General features: G+C 45.3%; 1 protein-coding gene across 5 annotated transcripts in view; it reads right to left on the bottom strand.

Moving 5' to 3' along the window:
- The window catches only part of LOC111159153 (solute carrier family 41 member 3), an 86,673-nt gene extending 65,991 nt beyond the window's left edge, over positions 1-20,682 (bottom strand). Inside the window, exons 1-3 of one of the 5 annotated variants that reach the window (XM_022521587.1) lie at positions 20,609-20,682; positions 19,977-20,036; positions 2,571-2,857 (exon numbers count right to left, since the gene is read on the bottom strand). In XM_022521587.1, coding sequence (XP_022377295.1) covers positions 2,571-2,825 — 255 coding nt within the window. In that variant the 5' untranslated portion in view covers positions 2,826-2,857; positions 19,977-20,036; positions 20,609-20,682. The remainder of the gene's footprint in view (positions 1-2,570; positions 2,858-19,976; positions 20,037-20,608) is intronic. The other 4 variants (XM_022521584.1, XM_022521589.1, XM_022521586.1 and 1 more) reach the window with 4 other exon arrangements.
- Positions 20,683-21,018: the final 336 nt, after the last annotated feature.

Below are 21,018 nucleotides of genomic sequence, written 5' to 3'. Positions count from 1 at the left end.
TAGGTACTTTCTAATGCCTGGCACTGTGACCAGCACTTCACAGTCCTCTCAACAACCTTGTGGGGTCAACTCTAATTTACAGAAGAGCAAACAGGGAACAAAGAGCAACTTGTGTAAGCAACAAAGGTTGGACTCAAATCCAGATAGAGTAGCTTCAGAGTCTGGGCTCTTAAGCAGTTCAATTCACTATGATACTGCCTCTCCCTATGTAATTTTTTTTTTCTCCCTATGTAATTTATAAATTTATGTGTGTGTGTGTGTGTGTGTGTCTGTAGAGCCAATGTGTGTATGTACAGGCAGCTGATGTCTATGAACGGCTCTATAAATACGTATGTGTGAAGTGTGCATGCATTTGAGTGTGTGGGATACACGCTCAGTGACATCACATTGGCAGGTACCCTGGATACGACAGACTCTGAATATCACTGGTATAGAGCATGGACTGTAGGGAGGAGGACCCAAAGTAAGGAAGGCAGTGACGAGGCAGTGGCAGGAGGCAGGAGTGGGGTGGAGAGGAAATCAGGTTCTGGAAGCCAGGCACTGAGGTGCTCCAGAGGTTATGGCAATGCTAACTGACCATGGATTAAAGAAAGATGTAGGGCCAGAGGGCACCAGGTCACTGGGAGAAAGGAGAGAGCTGAGGGGTCTGGAGGTCAGAGAGAGACAAAACATGGGGAATGGGGCTGAATCTGACTGAGATAGGGACTCCAAGTTAAGAGAAGCTCATCCTGGGGCCTGACAAGTTCTAGGTGGATCTTTGGAGTGGAGCTGGTCACTGGTGTTGTGATGTTACGAAAAACTAGACAGCTGGGTATTGGAAGGGTCTTTGAGAACCCCAGACTGGGGCAGGGCCAGGTAGATCATGGAGTGAAGTAGGATGGGGTCATAAGAGGGAGTGGTGGGCACTGTGGCAAACCAGAGAATACGGCCACCTGGAGGGGTCAGCAACCACTGACTGCGGCCCTAAGAGAATATGGATCCAACGTTGTTAAGAGTTGCCAGGTTTTCAAGAGAAAATAGAAATTCAGACTTTTACATGAAATCTGATTTTCGTGTTGGTAAAAATAATTTTAAACCACCAGCCTTACAGCTACATGGCAGAATTGGGACTCAAATGAGTGAGGGGCAGGGCCCAAGTTCCCAGACACAGAGACCCCTCCACCACCACCACCCCTTCGCAGAGCCCCTGGAGTGCTGAGTGAGGCACAGGCTGGGAGCTGTCAGACAGGGCAGCCCTGCTTCTCCCAGCCTGCCCCACTCTAGATGATCCTTGTTCTCTGCTGATAGGAGAGATCTGACCAGGCGTTACTTAGAATATTCTTTGGGATTATGCTTTTTCAGGGAGGACTGACAAAGGGCTCTGATAGTAGCAAAACAAGCAAGGCATAGGACATTGGTAACTTTTTTGTCTGATGGGTGACTCCCAGTTCCCCACTATGTGGCATTCCAGTAGGGTTGCAAATCAAAGGGCCCTGCCTCCCTTAAAGAGTTATTAATACTCGAGAGTCAGGCTAGCCAAGCAGAGAATGTCCTCCCTCAGGGAACAGTGACTGGACCAGGAAGTGGACACCGGACATCAGAATCAATGTTCAGAGACTGATGTGGACATTGACAAAGAGGTCTGTCTTTTTTCTAATAACACATATACCAAGGATTAACTGCCAAGGGCCATCCTTACCTCTAGGTACAGAATTCTGCCTGAAAATAAAACATAGTTGAGTGACAGAGAAAAAGCCAGCATAATGATATCACTTAAGCACCTGGATCATGCAGAGGTTAAAATATAACTCTGTAACTATCCCTCAGTTACAGAGGGACAGAATAATATACTGCTTAAAATATAACTTTAACTAATGAGGAGTTGTACTGGTGACGCAAGCATGCTTAAAGATGACCTTGAGAAAAACATGTACTAGCAGCCGGCCTCTGGTGGAGGGGATGATACATGTCCTTGAAGCCGAGCAGCTGGGGATGCCAGGCTTGCTCAGGGTGGAACGTTGCCTGCTTCCCTTTTTTGTTGTCGCCCCTGCCTCAGAGAAAGCCTGCTGTTAAGGTAATCCCGGACCAGACACACCTTACTCCTCTTCTTGTTTACCTCCTTTACCCCTAAGACTTGTGACCATCATATATGACTCACATTCCTTCTTGTTTACCTACTAGACATATGGCTATTGTATAACCTTTTCTTCTCCTTTGTTGCTATCATGTATCTAATAAATGAGGGACTGAGGAGTTGTTTGGGATGACAGCCCTTCCAGCTATCATCCCCTGCTCCCTCTCTCTTACAGCTGACTTGTTTGTGCCTCATTCTTCTCCCGTGTGCTGTTAGAAAAGCGGCATGACCCTTTAGATATTCCAATTATAGGGGCTAATAAATTGTCTCTTTTAAGCTTAACCTGGGTTAAATTTAGTCTCCATTACCAGTAACTAAAAGAATCCTGTGAAATTTGTAGAAAAATGGTATTGGAGAAGAGAAGGCCCTACCCCTTGTCCCTCAAGCTGGACTCAACTTTAGGGATGACACTCAACAATGCCACCAACAGCACTATTACCGTTTAGTTCCCTCTTACCTGGAAATAGTTCAAAAGTACACCAGCCCCGGAGAGTCCCAGTCCAGCAAACACGAAGGGGACTATCACCTGAAGGCCAATGGATAAGGCAGTCTCCCTGCTGAGCTCAGTCCCCAGTGGTTTAGAGACTGCCCTTTGGCTCTCAGGCACACTCAGAGGTCCATCTTCTGAGGCTGCAGGGAGTCTTCCAGGACTGAGGGTGTGTGGCAGAACCAGCTCCTCTGGCCGACGCTGCCGGGTCTCTGTCCCATCCATGTGAGCAGAACTGAGCCCCTGGCAGCCGTAACCTGGGAGACACAAAGCAACAGGGACTGTTTGGTAGAGTTCCTGACCCCTCTGGGGCTGATGCCCGGTAAGCCCTCCAGCCCTTCTGTCCAGCAGCCCCTCACTCAGCGACTGCTCCACATGGTCTCCTGCAACCCCAGTTTAAAGTTTTTTTTTTTTAAATTTAATATGCATATCTTTGAGGGAAAAAAAAACACATTATAGAAGACAGCACTAAATATTTATGAATTAGAGTCAGCAAAACTGGTGATATAGGGAACTGAAAATTCTCTCCTCCATAAAAAAACAAGAAAGCTAGCAAAAACTGTCAAAATCCACTTTTTCAGAACTCTGGAAATTAATCAAAGGCTTGCAGCAATGCAAGGAGTATCTATTCAAGAAAAAAATGCTGAATCTTTAGCAAGAACAGCAACATGGGTATTCATGATGTTTTAACTATGCCTTCGTCCCACCCCCTGCTCTCTGGTTCTGCAGCGGCCTTAAAAACTAAAGCCCAGAGAGAACAGAATGGGCTCAAGATCTTTCAAAGCCTCATTCTCAAAAAATTGTCCTCCTTTGACCTAGCAGGTGGTTCACTGGAAACTGCCACTTACAAACTATCTGTATTTCACTGGACTCATAATTTACTCAGTGTAAAAAGCCTCTTCCCTGGGAGACATTTCTTGAAAACAATTACAGTCACTCCACAGCTGCCTGAGGTAGTGGGTAATAGCTGGGGTAAATAATACATCAACCAAAAAGCCTAAAAGGAAAAGTTGGGGAATGAGATGTCTGTGAAAATTCTGCAAAGTTTCTAAAACTTCCTGGGAATCTAGAAGGCCACTCCTACTGAGCTGGGCATCTGCTCAGGAAATAGCTGAAAAGGCCTGAAGCTCTACCCTCCAGCTGCTCTGGAGGCTCTGCAGGAGAAGAAAGTGAGGGCTGAGGCCGAGCTGTCCGCTCCCAGGCCCTGTGCTGAAGATGTGCCCCAACGTGCACACAGAGCCTCCAGGCAAAGACAGGGAGGTTCAGCAGTTCCACATAGGGCATTCAAGGAGATCTCTAGCCAAGCGTTACCTGACCACGAGCAGAGACTTCAGTGGTCCTGTACAACATAGAATACAAACTAAAGAAGTCACTCATTAAAGTCACTAAGAAACCTTGAGCAGAGGAGAGAATCTAATTTCTAGAGTTGTCACATTATGAAATTTTTAAAAAAGATTTTATTTCTTTATTTCACACACACACACACACACACACACATACACACAGAGCTCAAGTAGGGGGAGCAGCAGGCAGAGGAAGAGGGAGAAGTAGGCTCTCCATTGAGCAAAGAGGCCAATGTGGGGCTCAATCCCAGGACCCTGAGATCATGAAACCAAGAGTTGGACATTCAACCAACTGAGCCAACCAGGTGCCCCACGTTATAGAATTTTAAATGTCCAGTTTTCAACAAAAAATAGGAGACATGCAAGAAAACATGATACTATGACCTATGCACAGGGAAGAAAGCAATTAATAAAAAAATATCTGGAGGCAGCCCAGACATTGGACTAACTAGACAAAAACTTTAAATTGGCTATTTTTAATATGTACAAAGAACTTAAGGAACCATGCCTGAAGAACCAAAGAAAGTATGAAACGGAAGTCTAACCAAATAGAGAATATCAATAAAGAGATAAAAACGTTTTAAAAGAACCAAATAGAAATTCTGGAGTTGTAAAATTTAACAGCCAAACTGTAAAATTCCCTCAAGGAGTACAACAGCTGATCTGAGCAGGGAGAATAAGAAACCACTGAACGGAAAGATAAATCAACACGAATTATCCAATCTGAAGAACAGAAAGAAACAGGATGAAGAAAAAAGAACAAATCCTCAGAGGCCTGTGGGACGTCATCAAGCAAGCCAACATTTGCCTAACAGGAGTCTCAGAAAGGGATAAGGGAGAGTAAAGGGGTCCAAAAGAATATCTGAAGACAGAAGGGGCCAAACCTTTCCAAACATGATCAGAAAAATTTCCATAGTCAAGAAGCTCAACAAATTCCAAGTAGAATAAATTTAGAAATCCATGCCAAGACACACCATAATCAAACAGTCAAACACAGAGAATCTTAAAAGCAGGAAGGAGTCACTCTTCATGGGCCAGGGCTCCTCAAGAAGATTAACAGCTTCCTTCTCATCAGAAACCTTGAAGGCCAGAGGCAGCAGGATGACTTACTCAAAGTGCTTAAAGAATAAGACTGCCAGCCAAGAGTTCTGGAAGGAGCAGAGTAATAGATTTGCAAGTGAACAAACACCAGGAGAATTAGCCAATAGCACACCTGCCCTACAGAAAAAAAAGCCCTTCAAGCTGAAGGAAAGGACCCAGATAGTAGTTTGCATCCACATAAAGAAATAAAGAGCATGAGTAAAGGTAACGACATAGGCAAATATAAAAAACAGCATAAATGCATTTTTTTAAATTTTATTTTTTATAAACATATTTTTATCCCCAGGGGTACAGGTCTGTGAATCACCAGGTTTACACACTTCACAGCACTCACCATAGCACATACCCTCCCCAATGTCCATAATCCCACCCCCCCAACTCCCCTCCCCCCATTAACCCTCAGTTTGTTTTGTGAGATTAAGAGTCACTTATGGTTTGTCTCCCTCCCAATCCCATCTTGTTTCATTTACTCTTCTCCTACCCCCTTAACCCCCCATGTTGCATCTCCTCTCCCTCATATCAGGGAGATCATATGATAGTTGTCTTTCTCCGATTGACTTATTTCGCTAAGCATGATACCCTCTCGTTCCATCCACGTCGTCGCAAATGGCAAGATTTCATTTCTTTTGATGGCTGCATAGTATTCCATTGTGTATATATACCACATCTTCTTTATCCATTCGTCTGTTGATGGACATCTAGGTTCTTTCCATAGTTTGGCTATTGTAGACATTGCTGCTATAAACATTCGGGTGCACGTGCCCCTTTGGATCACTACGTTTGTATCTTTAGGGTAAATACCCAGCAGTGCAATTGCTGGGTCATACGGTAGTTCTATTTTCAACATTTTGAGGAACCTCCATGCTGTTTTCCAGAGTGGTTGCACCAGCTTGCATTCCCACCAACGGTGTAGGAGGGTTCCCCTTTCTCCGCATCCTCGCCAGCATCTGTCATTTCCTGACTTGTTAATTTTAGCCATTCTGACTGGTGTGAGGTGATATCTCATTGTGGTTTTGATTTGTATTTCCCTGATGCTGAGCGATGTGGAGCACTTTTTCATGTGTCTGTTGGCCATCTGGATGTCTTCTTTGCAGAAATGTCTGTTCATGTCCTCTGCCCATTTCTTGATTGAATTATTTGTTCTTTGGGTGTTGAGTTTGCTAAGTTCTTTATAGATTTGGGACACTAGCCCTTTATCTGATATGTCATTTGCAAATATCTTCTCCCATTCTGTCAGTTGTCTTTTGGTTTTGTTCACTGTTTCCTTTGCTGTGCAAAAGCTTTTGATCTTGATAAAATCCCAATAGTTCATTTTTGCCCTTGCTTCCCTTGCCTTTGGCGATGTTCCTAGGAAGATGTTGCTGCGGCTGAGGTCAAAGAGGTTGCTGCCTGTGTTCTCCTCAAGGATTTTGATGGATTCCTTTCTCACATTGAGGTCCTTCATCCATTTTGAGTCTATTTTCGTGTGTGGTGTAAGGAAATGATCCAATTTCATTTTTCTGCATGTGGCTGTCCAATTTTCCCAACACCATTTGTTGAAGAGGCTGTCTTTTTTCCATTGGATATTCTTTCCTGCTTTGTCGAAGATGAGTTGGCCATAGAGTTGAGGGTCTATTTCTGGGCTCTCTATTCTGTTCCATTGATCTATGTGTCTGTTTTTGTGCCAGTACCATGCTGTCTTGATGATGACAGCTTTGTAATAGAGCTTGAAGTCCGGAATTGTGATGCCACCAACTTTGGCTTTCTTTTTCAATATTGCTTTGGCTATTCGAGGTCTTTTCTGGTTCCATATAAATTTTAGGATTATTTGTTCCATTTCTCTTAAAAAAATGGATGGTACTTTGATAGGAATTGCATTAAATGTGTAGATTGCTTTAGGTAGCATAGACATTTTCACAATATTTATTCTTCCAATCCAGGAGCATGGAACATTTTTCCATTTCTTTGTGTCTTCCTCAGTTTCTTTCATGAGTACTTTATAGTTTTCTGTGTATAGATTCTTAGTCTCTTTGGTTAGGTTTATTCCTATCTTATAGTTTTGGGTGCAATTGTAAATGGGATTGACTCCTTAATTTCTCTTTCTTCTGTCTTGTTGTTGGTGTAGAGAAATGCAACTGATTTCTGTGCATTGATTTTATATCCTGACACTTTACTGAATTCCTGTACAAGTTCTAGCAGTTTTGGAGTGGAGTCTTTTGGGTTTTCCACGTATAGTATCATATCATGTGTGAAGAGTGATGGTTTGACTTCTTCTTTGCCAATTTGGATGCCTTTAATTTCCTTTTGTTGTCTGATTGCTGAAGCTAGGACTTCTAGTACTATGTTGAATAGCAGTGGTGGTAACGGACATCCCTGCCGTGTTCCTGACCTTCGCGGAAAAGCTTTCAGTTTTTCTCCATTGAGAATGATATTTGCAGTGGGTTTTTCATAGATGGCTTTGATAATATTGAGGTATGTGCCCTCTATCCCTACACTTTGAAGAGTTTTGATCAGGAAGGGATGCTGTATTTTGTCAAATGCTTTTTCAGCATCTATGGAGAGTATCATATGGTTCTTGTTCTTTCTTTTATTAATGTGTTGTATCACATTGATTGATTTGCGGATGTTGAACCAACCTTGCAGCCCTGGAATAAATCCCACTTGGTCGTGGTGAATAATCCTTTTAATGTACTGTTGAATCCTACTGGCTAGTATTTTGGCGAGAATTTTTGCATCTGTGTTCATCAAGGATATTGGTCTGTAGTTCTCTTTTTTGATGGGATCCTTGTCTGGTTTTGGGATCAAGGTGATGCTGGCCTCATAAAATGAGTTTGGAAGTTTTCCTTCCATTTCTGTTTTTTGGAACAGTTTCAGGAGAATAGGAATTAGTTCTTCTTTAAATGTTTGGTAGAATTCCCCCGGGAAGCCATCTGGCCCTGGGCTTTTGTTTGTTTGGAGATTTTTGATGACTGTTTCAATCTGCTTACTGGTTATGGGTCTGTTCAAGCTTTCTATTTCTTCCTGGTTCAGTTGTGGTAGTTTATATGTCTCTAGGAATGCATCCATTTCTTCCAGATTGTCAAATTTGTTGGCGTAGAGTTGCTCATAGTATGTTCTTATAATTGTCTGTATTTCTTTGGTGTTTGTTGTGATCTCTCCTCTTTCATTCATGATTTTATTGATTTGGGTCCTTTCTCTTTTCTTTTTGATAAGTCTGGCCAGGGGTTTATCGATCTTATTAATTCTTTCAAAGAACCAGCTCCTCGTTTCATTGATTTGTTCTATTGTTTTTTGGTTTCTATTTCATTGATTTCTGCTCTGATCTTTATGATTTTTCTTCTCCTGCTGGGTTTAGGGTTTCTTTCTTGTTCTTTCTCCAGCTCCTTTAGGTGTAGGGTTAGGTTGTGTACCTCAGACCTTTCTTGTTTCTTGAGAAAGGCTTGTACCGCTATATATTTTCCTCTCAGGACTGCCTTTGTTGTGTCCCACAAATTTTGAACCATTGTGTTTTCATTATCATTTGTTTCCATGAATTTTTTCAATTCTTCTTTAATTTCCTGATTGATCCATTCATTCTTTAGAAGGATGCTGTTTAGTCTCCATGTATTTGGGTTCTTTCCAAATTTCCTCTTGTGATTGAGTTCTAGCCTCAGAGCATTGTGGTCTGAAAATATGCAGGGAATGATTCCAATCTTTTGATAATGGTTGAGACCTGATTTAGGACCGAGAATGTGGTCTATTCTGGAGAATGTTCCATGTGCACTAGAGAAGAATGTGTATTCTGTTGCTTTGGGATGAAATGTTCTGAATATATCTGTGATGTCCATCTGGTCCAGTGTGTCATTTAAGGCCTTTATTTCCTTGTTGATCTTTTGCTTGGATGATCTGTCCATTTCAGTGAGGGGAGTGTTAAAGTCCCCTACGATTATTGTATTATTGTCGATGTGTTTCTTTGATTTTGTTATTAATTGGTTTATATAGTTGGCTGCTCCCACGTTAGGGGCATAGATATTTAAAATTGTTAGATCTTCTTGTTGGACAGTTCCTTTGAGTACGATATAGTGTCCTTCCTCATCTCTTATTATAGTCTTTGGCTTAAAATCTAATTGATCTGATATAAGGATTGCCACTCCTGCTTTCTTCTGATGTCCATTAGCATGGTAAATTCTTTTCCACCCCCTCACTTTAAATCTGGAGGTGTCTTCGGGTTTAAGATGAGTTTCTTGTAGGCAACATATAGATGGGTTTTGTTTTTTTATCCATTCTGATACCCTGTGTCTTTTGATTGGGGCATTTAACCCATTAACATTCAGGGTAAGTATTGAGAGAGATGAATTTAGTGCCATTGTATTGCCTGTAAGGTGACTGTTATTGTATATTGTCTCTGTTCCTTTCTGATCTACTACTTTTAGGGTCTCTCTTTGCTTAGAGGACCCCTTTCAATATTTCCTGTAGAGCTGGTTTTGTATTTGCAAATTCTTTCAGTTTTTGTTTGTCCTGGAAGCTTTTAATCTCTCCTTCTATTTTCAATGATAGCCTAGCTGGATATAGTACTCTTGGCTGCATGTTTTTCTCGTTTAGTACTCTGAATATATCATGCCAGCTCTTTCTGGCCTGCCAGGTCTCTGTGGATAAGTCTGCTGCCAATCTAATATTTTTACCATTGTACATTACAGACTTCTTTTCCCGGGCTGCTTTCAGGATCTTCTCTTTGTCACTAAGACTTGTAAATTTTATTATTTGTAGACGGGGTGTGGACCTATTCTTATTGATTTTGATGGGGGGTTCTCTGAACCTCCTGGATTTTGATGCTTGTTCCCTTTGCCATGTTGGGGAAATTCTCTCCAATAATTCTCTCCAATATACCTTCTGCTCCCCTCTCTGTTTCTTCTTCTTCTGGAATCCCAATTATTCTAATGTTGTTTCGTCTTATGGTGTCACTTATCTCTCGAATTCTCCCCTCGTGGTCCAGTAGCTGTTTGTCCCTCTTTTGCTCAGCTTCTTTATTCTCTGTCATTTGGTCTTCTATATCACTAATTCTTTCTTCTGCCTCATTTATCCTAGCAGTGAGAGCCTCCATTTTCGATTGCACCTCATTAATAGCTTTTTTGATTTCAACTTGGTTAGATTTTAGTTCTTTTATTTCTCCAGAAAGGGCTTTTATCTCTCCGGAGAGGGTTTCTCTAATATCTTCCATGCCTTTTTTGAGCCCGGCTAGAACCTTGAGAATCATCATTCTGAACTCTAGATCTGACATATTACCAATGTCTGTATTGATCAGATCCCTAGCCTTTGGTACTGCCTCTTGTTCTTTTTTTTTGTGGTGAATTTTTCCGCCTTGTCATTTTGTCCAGATAAGAGTATATGAAGGAGCAAGTAAAATACTAAAAGGGTGGCAACAACCCCAGGAAAATATGCTTTAGCCAAATCAGAAGAGATCTCAAATCGTGAGGGGGGAGAAATGGGATAAAAAGAGGTTAAAAAAGAAAGAAAAAAAAAAAAAAAAAAAAAAAAAGAGGGCGCCTGGGTGGCTCAGTGGGTTAAGCCGCTGCCTTCGGCTCAGGTCATGATCTCAGGGTCCTGGGATCGAGTCCCGCATCGGGCTCTCTGCTCAGCAGGGAGCCTGCTTCCCTTCCTCTCTCTCTGCCTGCCTCTCTGCCTACTTGTGATCTCTGTCTGTCAAATAAATAAATAAAATCTTTAAAAAAAAAAAAGAAAGAAAAAAAAAGAAACAATTAAAAAAAGAAAACCAATAAAGAAAAAATATAAAAAGGAAAATATATATATATGTATATTATATAAACTTGTTAAAAAACGTTAAAAAAGAAAAGGGTAAAAGTTTAAAAAATTTAGCAGATGAAGAAAAATAAATTGAAAAAGAAAAAAAAATTAAATTAACTGCAAGGCTAAAGAATCATGGGGAGAAAGCCATGAGTTCCGTGCTTTGCTTTCTCCTCCTTTGGAATTCCGCTGCTCTCCTTGGTATTGAAACTGCACTCCTTGGTAGGTGAACTTGGTCCTGGCTGGGCTTCTTGTTGATCTTCTGGGGGAGGGGCCTGTTGTAGTGATTCTCAAGTGTCTTTGCCCCAGAGTTGCACCGCCCTTACCAGGGGCCTGGCTGAGTAATCCGCTCGGGTTTGCTTTCAGGAGCTTTTGTTCCCTGAGCGCTTTCCGTAGAGTTCCGGAGGGCGGGAATGAAGATGGCGGCCTCCCGGTCTCTGGCCCGGAGGAGCCGAGAGCCCGGGGCCCCACTCCTCAGTGCGCCCTCAGAGAACAGCGCCGATTTACTCCCGTCACCCTGCCTCCGGCCGCGCTCCGAGCTGACCAAGCCTGCGACCGGTTCAAGGTAACCCCGAGCTTAGCGCTTACTCCTCGGCTCTGTCTCTGTAGCCGGCTTCCCTGTTCTAATACCTGTAAGCTCTGCGACACTCAGACACCCCCGATCCTTCTGTGACCCTGCGGGACCTGAGGCCACGCTTACCCTGTGTGGGCTTCACCCCAGTTAAGCCTCTGGAGCGATGTTCCTCAGCGGAACAGACTTTTAAAAGTCCCGATTTTGTGCTCCGTTGCTCTGCCGCTTGCGGGGAGCCGGCCCCTCCCCCCGCGGTCTATCTTCCCGTCGCTTTGGATTCACTTCTCCGCCCGTCCTACCTTTCAGAAAGTGGTTGATTTTCTGTTTCTAGAGTTGCTGTTCTTCTTCTCTTCGATCTCCCGTTGGATTTGTAGGTGTTTGCAATCTTTAGATAAGCTATCTAGCTGATCTCCCGCTACCTGAAGTAGTCTCAGCCTGCTACTTCTCCGCCATCTTGACTCCTCCCCCATAAATGCATTTTTATTAGTAACTCTTTTTTCTCTCATCTAATTCAAAGACAACTGCATAACTCAATAATGACAAATCACTACATATGGGTACACAATAACTAAATACGCAATTTGTATGACAGTAGGAGCACAAAGTAGGAGAGCACAGAGCTATATATAGGAACAAAGTTTCATATACTAGTGAAATATATTCCACTGTATGAATAGACCACATTTTGTTTGCCTATTCATTAGGTGACGGACATTTGAACTTTTTTTTTACTTGTTGGCTATTACAAATAATACTGCTATGAACATATGTATGCAAGTCTTTGTATGAACATGTATTTCTGTTCTCCTGAATTATACATTTTGAAGTGGTGAGTTTTATGGTATGTGATTTGGATGTCCATAAAAAATATTCATGAATTATTTATGGAATAAGGTCAAGAGGCAGACTACAGCTTCCCAAACTTTCTGAGCCCCTGTCCAATAACAGCTCCTATTCCTTATCACAGATGACCACTGTCCAAACTGAAGAGAACCACTCCTCAGCTGCCGTTTCATTTCTTCCTTAGTGTTACCAACTATGAGTGTTGTCCTAAACAGGAGTGCCTAGGAGCATAGTCCTAAACAATAGTGTCTGATTACTTGGCAATTTAGATCAGTAAAGTCATGGTCTCATTTATTCATGTCTGGTTTCTTCAGCCCGACATTAGTGTTCTCATGTTCAGCCAGGCTGTGGGACCATCTCACTTTACTGCTGTGTCCAATCTGACCATATGACCACCACGATCCACCTATTCTACTCCAAAATAAAAATCGCCTGATTGTTTTTTAATACAAAACTAATGTGTTCATAAGAAATACAATTTACAAAACACAAAAAAGGTATAAATATGGAAATTTAAATCAACAATTTTACTGCCCCCCCCAATAACTAACACTAAATCTAGTGTGTATCTTTCCAATGTACACAAACATACACACAAACTCATGCATGCTATTTTTTTTAGTCAAGGTTCTAGATCCTGGCTTGTTTTATTTAATAAAATGTATATACTTGTCCATATATTACGGATGTAATTTTCATGGCTTCTCATGTCATCCTTGATAGTCCACCCAGGTGCTGGTAAAGCCTTTTCCACAGGATTTTATAGGCAGGAAGAGCAGACGGAAGAACTCAGCAGGGACAAGTCGATGTTTTAACCTGTAGCCACAAGCAGCCCAAGGACACCAGCCCCACCTTCCCACTATCAGGGGAACAGGGCCCCAGCACTGCACACAGCAGGTTTCTTTCTTTCTTTTTTTTTTTAATTTTTTAAATTTCTTTTCAGCATAACAGTATTCATTGTTTTTGTACCACACCAGTGCTCCATGCAATCCATGCCCTCTCCATACCCACCACCTGGTTCCCCCAACCTCCCACCCCCCGCCCCTTCAAAACCCTCAGATTGTTTCTTAAAGTCAGCAGAGACACTGGGCCTGTGAGGACAGTCTGAGTGAGCAGTGAGTAAACAGGGCACAGGGGAGGCCTCATATCTTCAGGGACACTTTAGAAGGTAGAAACCTTCCACACACACACAAGCTTACAGAACTTGGGCCAAGGCAGGCTTTGCTCAGCTCAAAAAGGCAAGAACCCACAACAAACAAACAAACAAACAATGGGAACAACTTATTGCAGCATGACTCCATCTTCCTACAGGCTTTGTAGCAGCCCAGCAGTGGGATGGGAAGGGTCTGCTCCTCTTGCCACAGCAGGCCACAGGGCCCACCCTGACCCCCCCATTCTGGTCCCGCCGCTGACAGGAGCCACCCTCACCTGGCTGGTACAGACCCAGGTCATTCGTTAGGACTAAGACCCTTGTTCTACTTTCCCAGTGGCTTTCTTGCCCTAAACCCTCAAACCTGAACCCTTGAGGCAAACCAACCACTCATCACAATCTGTACAGCAGTCTTGGTGAAGTGAGTCAGGCTCCCATGGGAGGCCTGGCCATAGCAGGGAAGCAGGTAACAGAGGAAGGAACAGCCCCAGTACGGCCATCACTGGGAGCCACATAAAAAACTGTCAATAGGGTCTCAGGTCCCCATTCTGCTCTGCTATGTGGCTCCCTTGGAACCCCTAGGAAGGAAGGACAATTAGTAGAGCAGGGCAGGGTGGTCCCTGAAGTACCAGATCCATAATTTCTTAAAAAAAAAAAAAATAAATAATAATAGACACAGCTCCCCATGACCAATGCAGCGGTCCTTCACATCCCTTAGCCTCGCAAGTCTCAAAAAGGTCTATTACTGCCCCCATCACATAGAGGAAACACAGAGTAAAGGGCATGAGGAGCACCAGCTTCTCGTCTGTGCCCCAGAGCCCACCTCACCCCTTGCAAGTACCAGGGCTCACAAAGGTCTCCTCTCTCCTGCCTTTTCAGTTTCTCCCCTCTACCTCTCCAGGATCATCTGGTGACAATAGGACCTTGTTCTAGAATCTCCCTCAAGCCACCCTCTAGCTTGCACCCCATTTCCTCCTCCCCTTCAGAACACAATGAAAGAGACACATCCCCACTGTCTCTGTGTCCTTCCTCTGTGCTCAACAGCCATCCATCTCCTCCCTGCACAAGTGGCCCTTGCCAAGGCCAGAGGTCACCTGCACAATGCCAAACAATTCCCCCAAACCTCAGCATGGCATGAGACACTCTCAAGGATTTAAGACCTGCCCACCATGGCCTGCCCCACATCCTTGCCCCTGCAGTGTGCCCCCAGCCCCTCCTACATGTGACTTTAGCTCTTGTTCCTTTCATCCCTCCTAATAAAGTCCAGACTGCCTGAAAGAGCTGCTGACACTCAAGAACAATGGCCTGCTCTCATTTCTGAAACTGGCTGGACTGGGGCTGCCCTCTTCCTGTTAAGTTTAGGGGAATTCTAACCAATACCTTCCTGCTAGAGCCCATAAAACACTCCACCCTCCTTCTCCAAGTTAGAATGCTCTTTGGGACCCTTCCAGTGTTCAGTACTCTAGAATAAAGGCTATGTTAATGGTGCTGGGGCTGACTCTGTTTCTCCCAAGGCTCCTTGAGACTCCCTTGTAGTGTGTGCCAGACATGAAGCCTTTGATTGCTAAGGCAGCCATAACAAAGACCTCTGTGAATCCAGCTGTATGACACAGCTACTAGCAGACCACCCAAGAGCCAGGCCACTGCACCCACGGAGCTCCCCCTTTAGCAGATCCTAGGTAACCTAGATCACTGACAGCCTGAGAGACCCCACTTCTCCTCCCTCACCTTGATTCTTGCTCTTGGGTTTTAAATCATCCAATAAACAGTGAACCCATGAAACCCTAGTTATCCTACCTGAGGAAAGGCTGGCCCTATGTCCTCGCCCCCTCCCTCTCTCTACCTGAGACCACACTGTGTGGCTGTGTGGGCCTGAGGCATGCAGTGTCCCCCCAGGACCTTTAAGAAAGCTTGTTCTTCAAAATTCTCTAATGGGTTTTGCTGAGGCACTTCCTGTTGACAGTAAGAACCACAAGGGCCAGTCCAGCCTCAACAGTAGTCCCAGCTGGGGAACTGGTTGGGGGCTCACAAGTAGTACAGGCCCACAGGCTTCCCTGGCTTTTACAGCACCACTGTGGAAAGGCTGACAGGGATGTCACAGCCTTCTCCTCCTGGCTTTGGGCTGCCAGATTTAGCAGATGAAGTGGGACACACTTATACTGAAAACGGATTCCTTATTTATCTGAAATTCTCTGCTTTTCCTAATGGTCCTTCCCAGGTTTCCATGCATGCTTCACTTTGTCCTACTCCCCTGGTGTCCTATTGTCCCTTTTCAGTTTTCAAAAGACAACTATTGCTTCCCCCACTAAAGGAACCCCTTTTCCTGCTGTGGCTTCTCCTCCTCACCGACCTCTAGCACCAACACTCCAGACTCTCCTCACCTCTCTTGTGTCCACAGCCTGTGTCTGAACCTCCCCCAGGCCTGTGCCTGAAGTAACAACGATGTGTTGCTGCTGCCCCCTCAACAGAGGTCTCCACCTCAGCCCAGATCCAGATGCGGAAAGCCAACTTCCCACTCACTGGTCTGAGAGGTGCCTTGGGCACCCTAGGTCTAACGCAGAGCTCTCAATGTCCCCATGCCTCCTCTCAATCTCATCTTTCCCATGAAAGGCACCATAGCCACCCAGCCAGTCAACACAGGCGGCGCGGATATAAACAGAAAGGGCCTGGGGTTCAGGAGGCGTGGATGTAATCCTTTGGATTTTATACACGTCTATACTGTTCAGACTTTCTCCCGATGAACGTACACTATTAAAAAAAAACCACCTTTCTTTTTTAGTGCAGCCTTAGGTTCACAGAAAAATTGAGAGGAAGGTACAGAGAGTTCCCCCAACATCCTTCACAAGAGAGGAGCAGGGTACAATAAACCTACACTGACGCACCATAATCACCCCAAGTCCAGTTTATATTGGGGCTCACTCCTGTGCTGTACACTCAGTGGGTCTGGACAAATGTGTATGATATGCATCCACCATAATGCACTCATCCAGAGTAGTTTAACTGCCTCAGAAATCCTCTGTGCCTCATCCAGTCATCCTTCCTCCCGCCTCAGTGCATGAACGATTCATCATCCATTCAACAAATGACGTTTTGTTCCTTCCTTTTATACTAGGGATTTTTCTAGGCACCAAGAATACAGTGAAAAGCAAGACAGATAAAGGTCCTGCTCTCAGGAAATTTGCATTGTAGAGGCAGAGACATAAATAAACAAGAGAACAAACAAATGAGCAAGAGAAATTAAACACAGTGAACTGACAGGGACTACCCCAGGAAAGTGTAGGGTAGAGTACAGATGGAGGAACAAGAAAGGCCCTAGAAGAGAGGGTGACACTTTACTAAGCTCTGATTAAAAAAAAAAAAAAAAATGCCAACTGCACAGGGGCACCTGGTTAGCTCAGTCAGAAAAGCATGTGACTCTTGTGAGTCCGAGCTATGTTGGGTATAGCAATTACTAAAAAAATAAATAATAAAACTTTTTAAAAAATGCCAACTGTGCAAAGGTCTAGGGAAAGAGCCCTGCGAGCAGAGACAGCAGCAAGTATAAAGGCACTGGGGTAGGGCAAACTTGAGGATGGCAGGATAGCCTGTCCTGTAGGGCCTTAAAGGCAGAGCAAGGAGTTCTTGTTTCTTTCTCAGACTGGTTTTTCTGTTCCAAAAGACAACTCTCTTGCTTCTCCCACTAAAAGGAATCAGGGCTGATGAGTGTCCCCAGATGACTCCCGTGAAGCCAAAGTTACACCCCAGCAATAAATGCACAGAACACTGAGAAAGGGTAAATCACTGTTGTTTTAAGTCCCTAGGTTTTCCCCTGCTTTGTTACACTTCAGGGGTAACTGACAACTCCCAGCTCTGTGACTTACTTCAGTTACAGTTCACCTGCCCTCCTCTGGGGCTGAGAGCATTGAGGGCTGAGCTGAGGACTTCCAGTGTGGAAGAGAAGTCTTAGACACCCAAGACATGACATACTACAAGGATAGCTGAGTACATAGCATTGAAATGCTCAAAGTCAATGTGAACACCAACCTTAAAAAAAAGATGTACTTTCTGACTCTGACACTTCTAAAAGTAGTCCAAAGAAACAGGACTTTCCTTTAGTCTGGTGGGTACCCCCCTGCACCTCTGACACTCAGATATTCATCTCTAATACTCAGAACCAGGAGTCTTAGAGAACAATGATTTCCATAACTTGAGACTGGAGAAAAATCAAGATGGCTCTGGAACATTCTGCTGTTGCTAGAAAATAAGATGCTTTCAAAAGTGTCTGCATGAAAAAATGTTCATCATCACTAGCCATCAGGGAGATTCAAATTAAAAACACATTGAGATACCACCTTACACCAGTTAGAATGGCCAAAATTAGCAAGACAGGAAACAACATGTGTTGGAGGGGATGTGGAGAAAGGGGAAACCTCTTACACTGTTGGTGGGAATGCAAGTTGGTGCAGCCACTTGGGAGAACAGTGTGGCGATTACTCAAGAAATTAAAAATAGAGCTTCCCTATGACCCTGCAATTGCACTACTGGGTATTTACCCCAAAGATACAAATGGAGTGAAAAGAAGGGCCATCTGTACCCCAATGTTTATAGCAGCAATGGCCACGGTCGCCAAACTGTGGAAAGAACCAAGATGCCCTTCAACAGACGAATGGATAAGGAAGATGTGGTCCATATACACTATGGAGTATTATGCTTCCATCAGAAAGGATGAATACTCAACTTTTGTAACAACATGGACGGGACTGGAAGAGATTATGCTGAGTGAAATAAGTCAAACAGAGAGAGTCAATTATCATATGGTTTCACTTATTTGTGGAGCATAACAAATAGCATGGAGGACAAGGGGAGTTAGAGAGGAGAAGGGAGTTGAGGGAAATTGGAAGGGGAGGTGAACTATGAGAGACTATGGACTCTGAAAAACAATCTGAGGGTTTTGAAGGGGGTGGTGGGAAGTTGGGGGCACCAGGTGGTGGGTATTAGAGAGAGCACGGATTGCATGGAGCACTGGGTGTGGTGCAAAAACAATGAATACTGTTACGCTGAAAATAAATTTAAAAAATAAATAAATTTTAAAAATTTATAAAAAAGTGTCTGAGGGATGAAAATGACAAAAGAACAAAATGTAAACAGATCACCACTGTCAATCAGTGATAACTTCAGCATCTAATAATAATAAATACAGTATAATTAACACTTCATAAGTTGAATCTACAAAGGGCCACAAGTTCATTAGGAGATCAAAACAGAAAAGTTAAATACAAAATGTATAAAACCCATTAAGAATAAAATAAAACTGCAGATGACCCCCTCCTTGTGGTGAGATTCAAGCAGAACACAAAGAGTTTCCAGATACACCAAGAAACCAGGTTGGCACCAGGAGGCAAGTGACGGCAGCCGAGCTAAACTGAAGGGTTCCCTGACTGCTGATAAAGAGACCACGTCTCAAGGTGCAAGGCAGAGCTAGGGGTCCCCAAGGAGCAGGTCTAAGAGAAACCTGTGTGAGGAAAGCACACTGAGGAATGTCCTCTAAAATCATCTAAATGGGTCAGAGGCCCAGTGTGGTCAGCACCCAGCAGGACTTCCCACCTGCTCTGTCCCCCAACAGCGGGAGGACACCATGACCCACCAGCAGGGACCTCACATCCCCATGGACGGTGGTCAGAGCCACTCAGCTTCCTGGAGAGCGTGGGAGTGTTTCAGGAGAAGGGGTTCAAATGTCATTTGGATCAACAGAAATGAGCACAGATGGACACACCAGGTCCTGAAGGCGAGGCTCCTGTCGGGATAGTGGGCTGTGGACACAGTAAACCCTCTCCTGTAGCCCACAGAGAGGGGCAAGGCTGGGGGAAGATGGCATGGAGGAGGGGGTTCCAAGCACTCTGGACCTGCAGGGCTCTCCCCCCACAACAAAGAACTCCCCAGCCAAGATGTCAGAGTGTGGAGGGAGAGCCCTGCAGGTCCAGAGTGCTTGGAACCCCCTCCTCTGGCGCAGGCAACGAGAGGGGCTGGGCCGGGATACCAGGGCCCAAGTGAACACTGGCTGCCAGGCACATGAGTCTATAAAGTCACTGATCTTCCAGATGCCTCCCAGTGAGTCAGGGAGAAGCTGGCCTTGAATCCAAGCCCTTTTGGGAACCTCAGCGCACATCAGGTCTGAGACCTGGTCGCTAGCACTTCATACAAACTAGTGCTCACCCCAAGGCAGGAGGGATGGCCATTCCAAACTATTCAGTGGGCAGCTGAAATGCTGGAATCAGTCGGCTCCACTCAGCTGCCCACTACCTGGCTGTGAGGTCAAAGTGCCTCTGGGCTTCCAGGAGACCAGGTGCAGTGGGAGCACCCTGGAGCCTGCCAGAAGGGTCTGAATCCCAGCTCTTCTCCTTCCTAAATGTGGGTCCTTGAAAAAGTCCAATTTCTGCGCCTCCAGTGCCTCATCTGTTAAATGGGGACAATAGCACCGACTTCAAAGTTGTGAAGATTAAATAACAACGCATTTATTTCACAAGACACCTGGCCAGTCCCCATCACTAGTTCAAACCCCTCGAAGTTCTCATGTTTTAGACCTGTGGTTCTTAAACTATGGCTGCATTAGAATCACCTGGAGTACCCACCTGGGTAGTTTCTGATCAGTAGGTGCGGTAGAGGAGGCCAGTTAAGCCCAGACACTGGACCTGTGGGAGAGGAAGGTGCCTCAGAGATACCTGAAGAACAAGACTTGCCCACGCCTCACAGTCTGGATTCCCCATCTCCCACCAGCAAGGGCACTGAACCAGCCCTGGTTTGTCTCTCTCCATCCCAGGTCCCTCATCAAGCGCTGCCCTTGCCCTGTGTCCTAACTTGGCTAACTGACTAGGCGTCGCCTCCGCCCTAGGTCCCCTGGAACTACTTTTCCTTCCCTTTCCCCGTTTTACCTTACATTCGCATACCTCCTGGCCCGGCCTCCCATCTGACATCCCGGCTATCGGTTTACCTCTTCTTCCGCGTTCCCCAAGCCCCCGGGATTCCCAGATGTGACCCACCGGGCCCCGAGATGCCCTGGAACAGCTCTGGGTTTACTCCTTCCGCGGCGCACCCCCATCCTGGGCCCCATCCCAGAGCTTCCCCTGGGCCGGGCCTCTCCAGTATGACACCCCCACCCACCCAGACCCTCCCTCTGAATGCCCGGGTTTGGACCACACTCTCGGTTTACCCAGACTACGCGCACCCCCGCCCCAGCCTGCGTGAGGCGCAGGGCCACGCTTACCGGATCCCCTCCCGGGCGGCGGTGCACAAAAGTCGGGCGGGAGGTGGGCCGGCCGCGGGAAGGGCTCACGGAGGAAACTGGGAAGTCAGGCTCCTCTAGCCACCCCTCCCGGCCCGGGCCGGACCCGGAGACTGCGCGCGGGGGCGGGGCCGGGGCCGGGCGGTCCTGGAGGCGTGGCGGAGGCGGGGGGACCAGACGGACCAATCGCGTTGCCCTGCCCAGCCCGCGCGGGAGGGCAGAGCCGCGCAGAACCCGGTCCCGGCGTCTAGGACCGTGGAGTTTGTGTTGAGGACTGGTGGCGTCGGAAGTCGTCTCCAGGCCCGGTTCACCCAGGTTATGACTGTGTAAACCGAGCGTTGCCTGAGCGCGCCAGAACCCCTCCTCCTGTGTGGTAGTGAATCATCTAAGGC

Source organism: Enhydra lutris, unplaced genomic scaffold (assembly GCF_002288905.1).
Source record: "Enhydra lutris kenyoni isolate GAN:26980312 unplaced genomic scaffold, ASM228890v2 scaffoldscaffold66, whole genome shotgun sequence".
Lineage (NCBI taxonomy): Eukaryota > Metazoa > Chordata > Mammalia > Carnivora > Mustelidae > Enhydra > Enhydra lutris.
The sequence above is the reverse complement of the archived record's forward strand: the minus strand, read 5'-3'. Positions and strand labels throughout refer to the sequence as shown.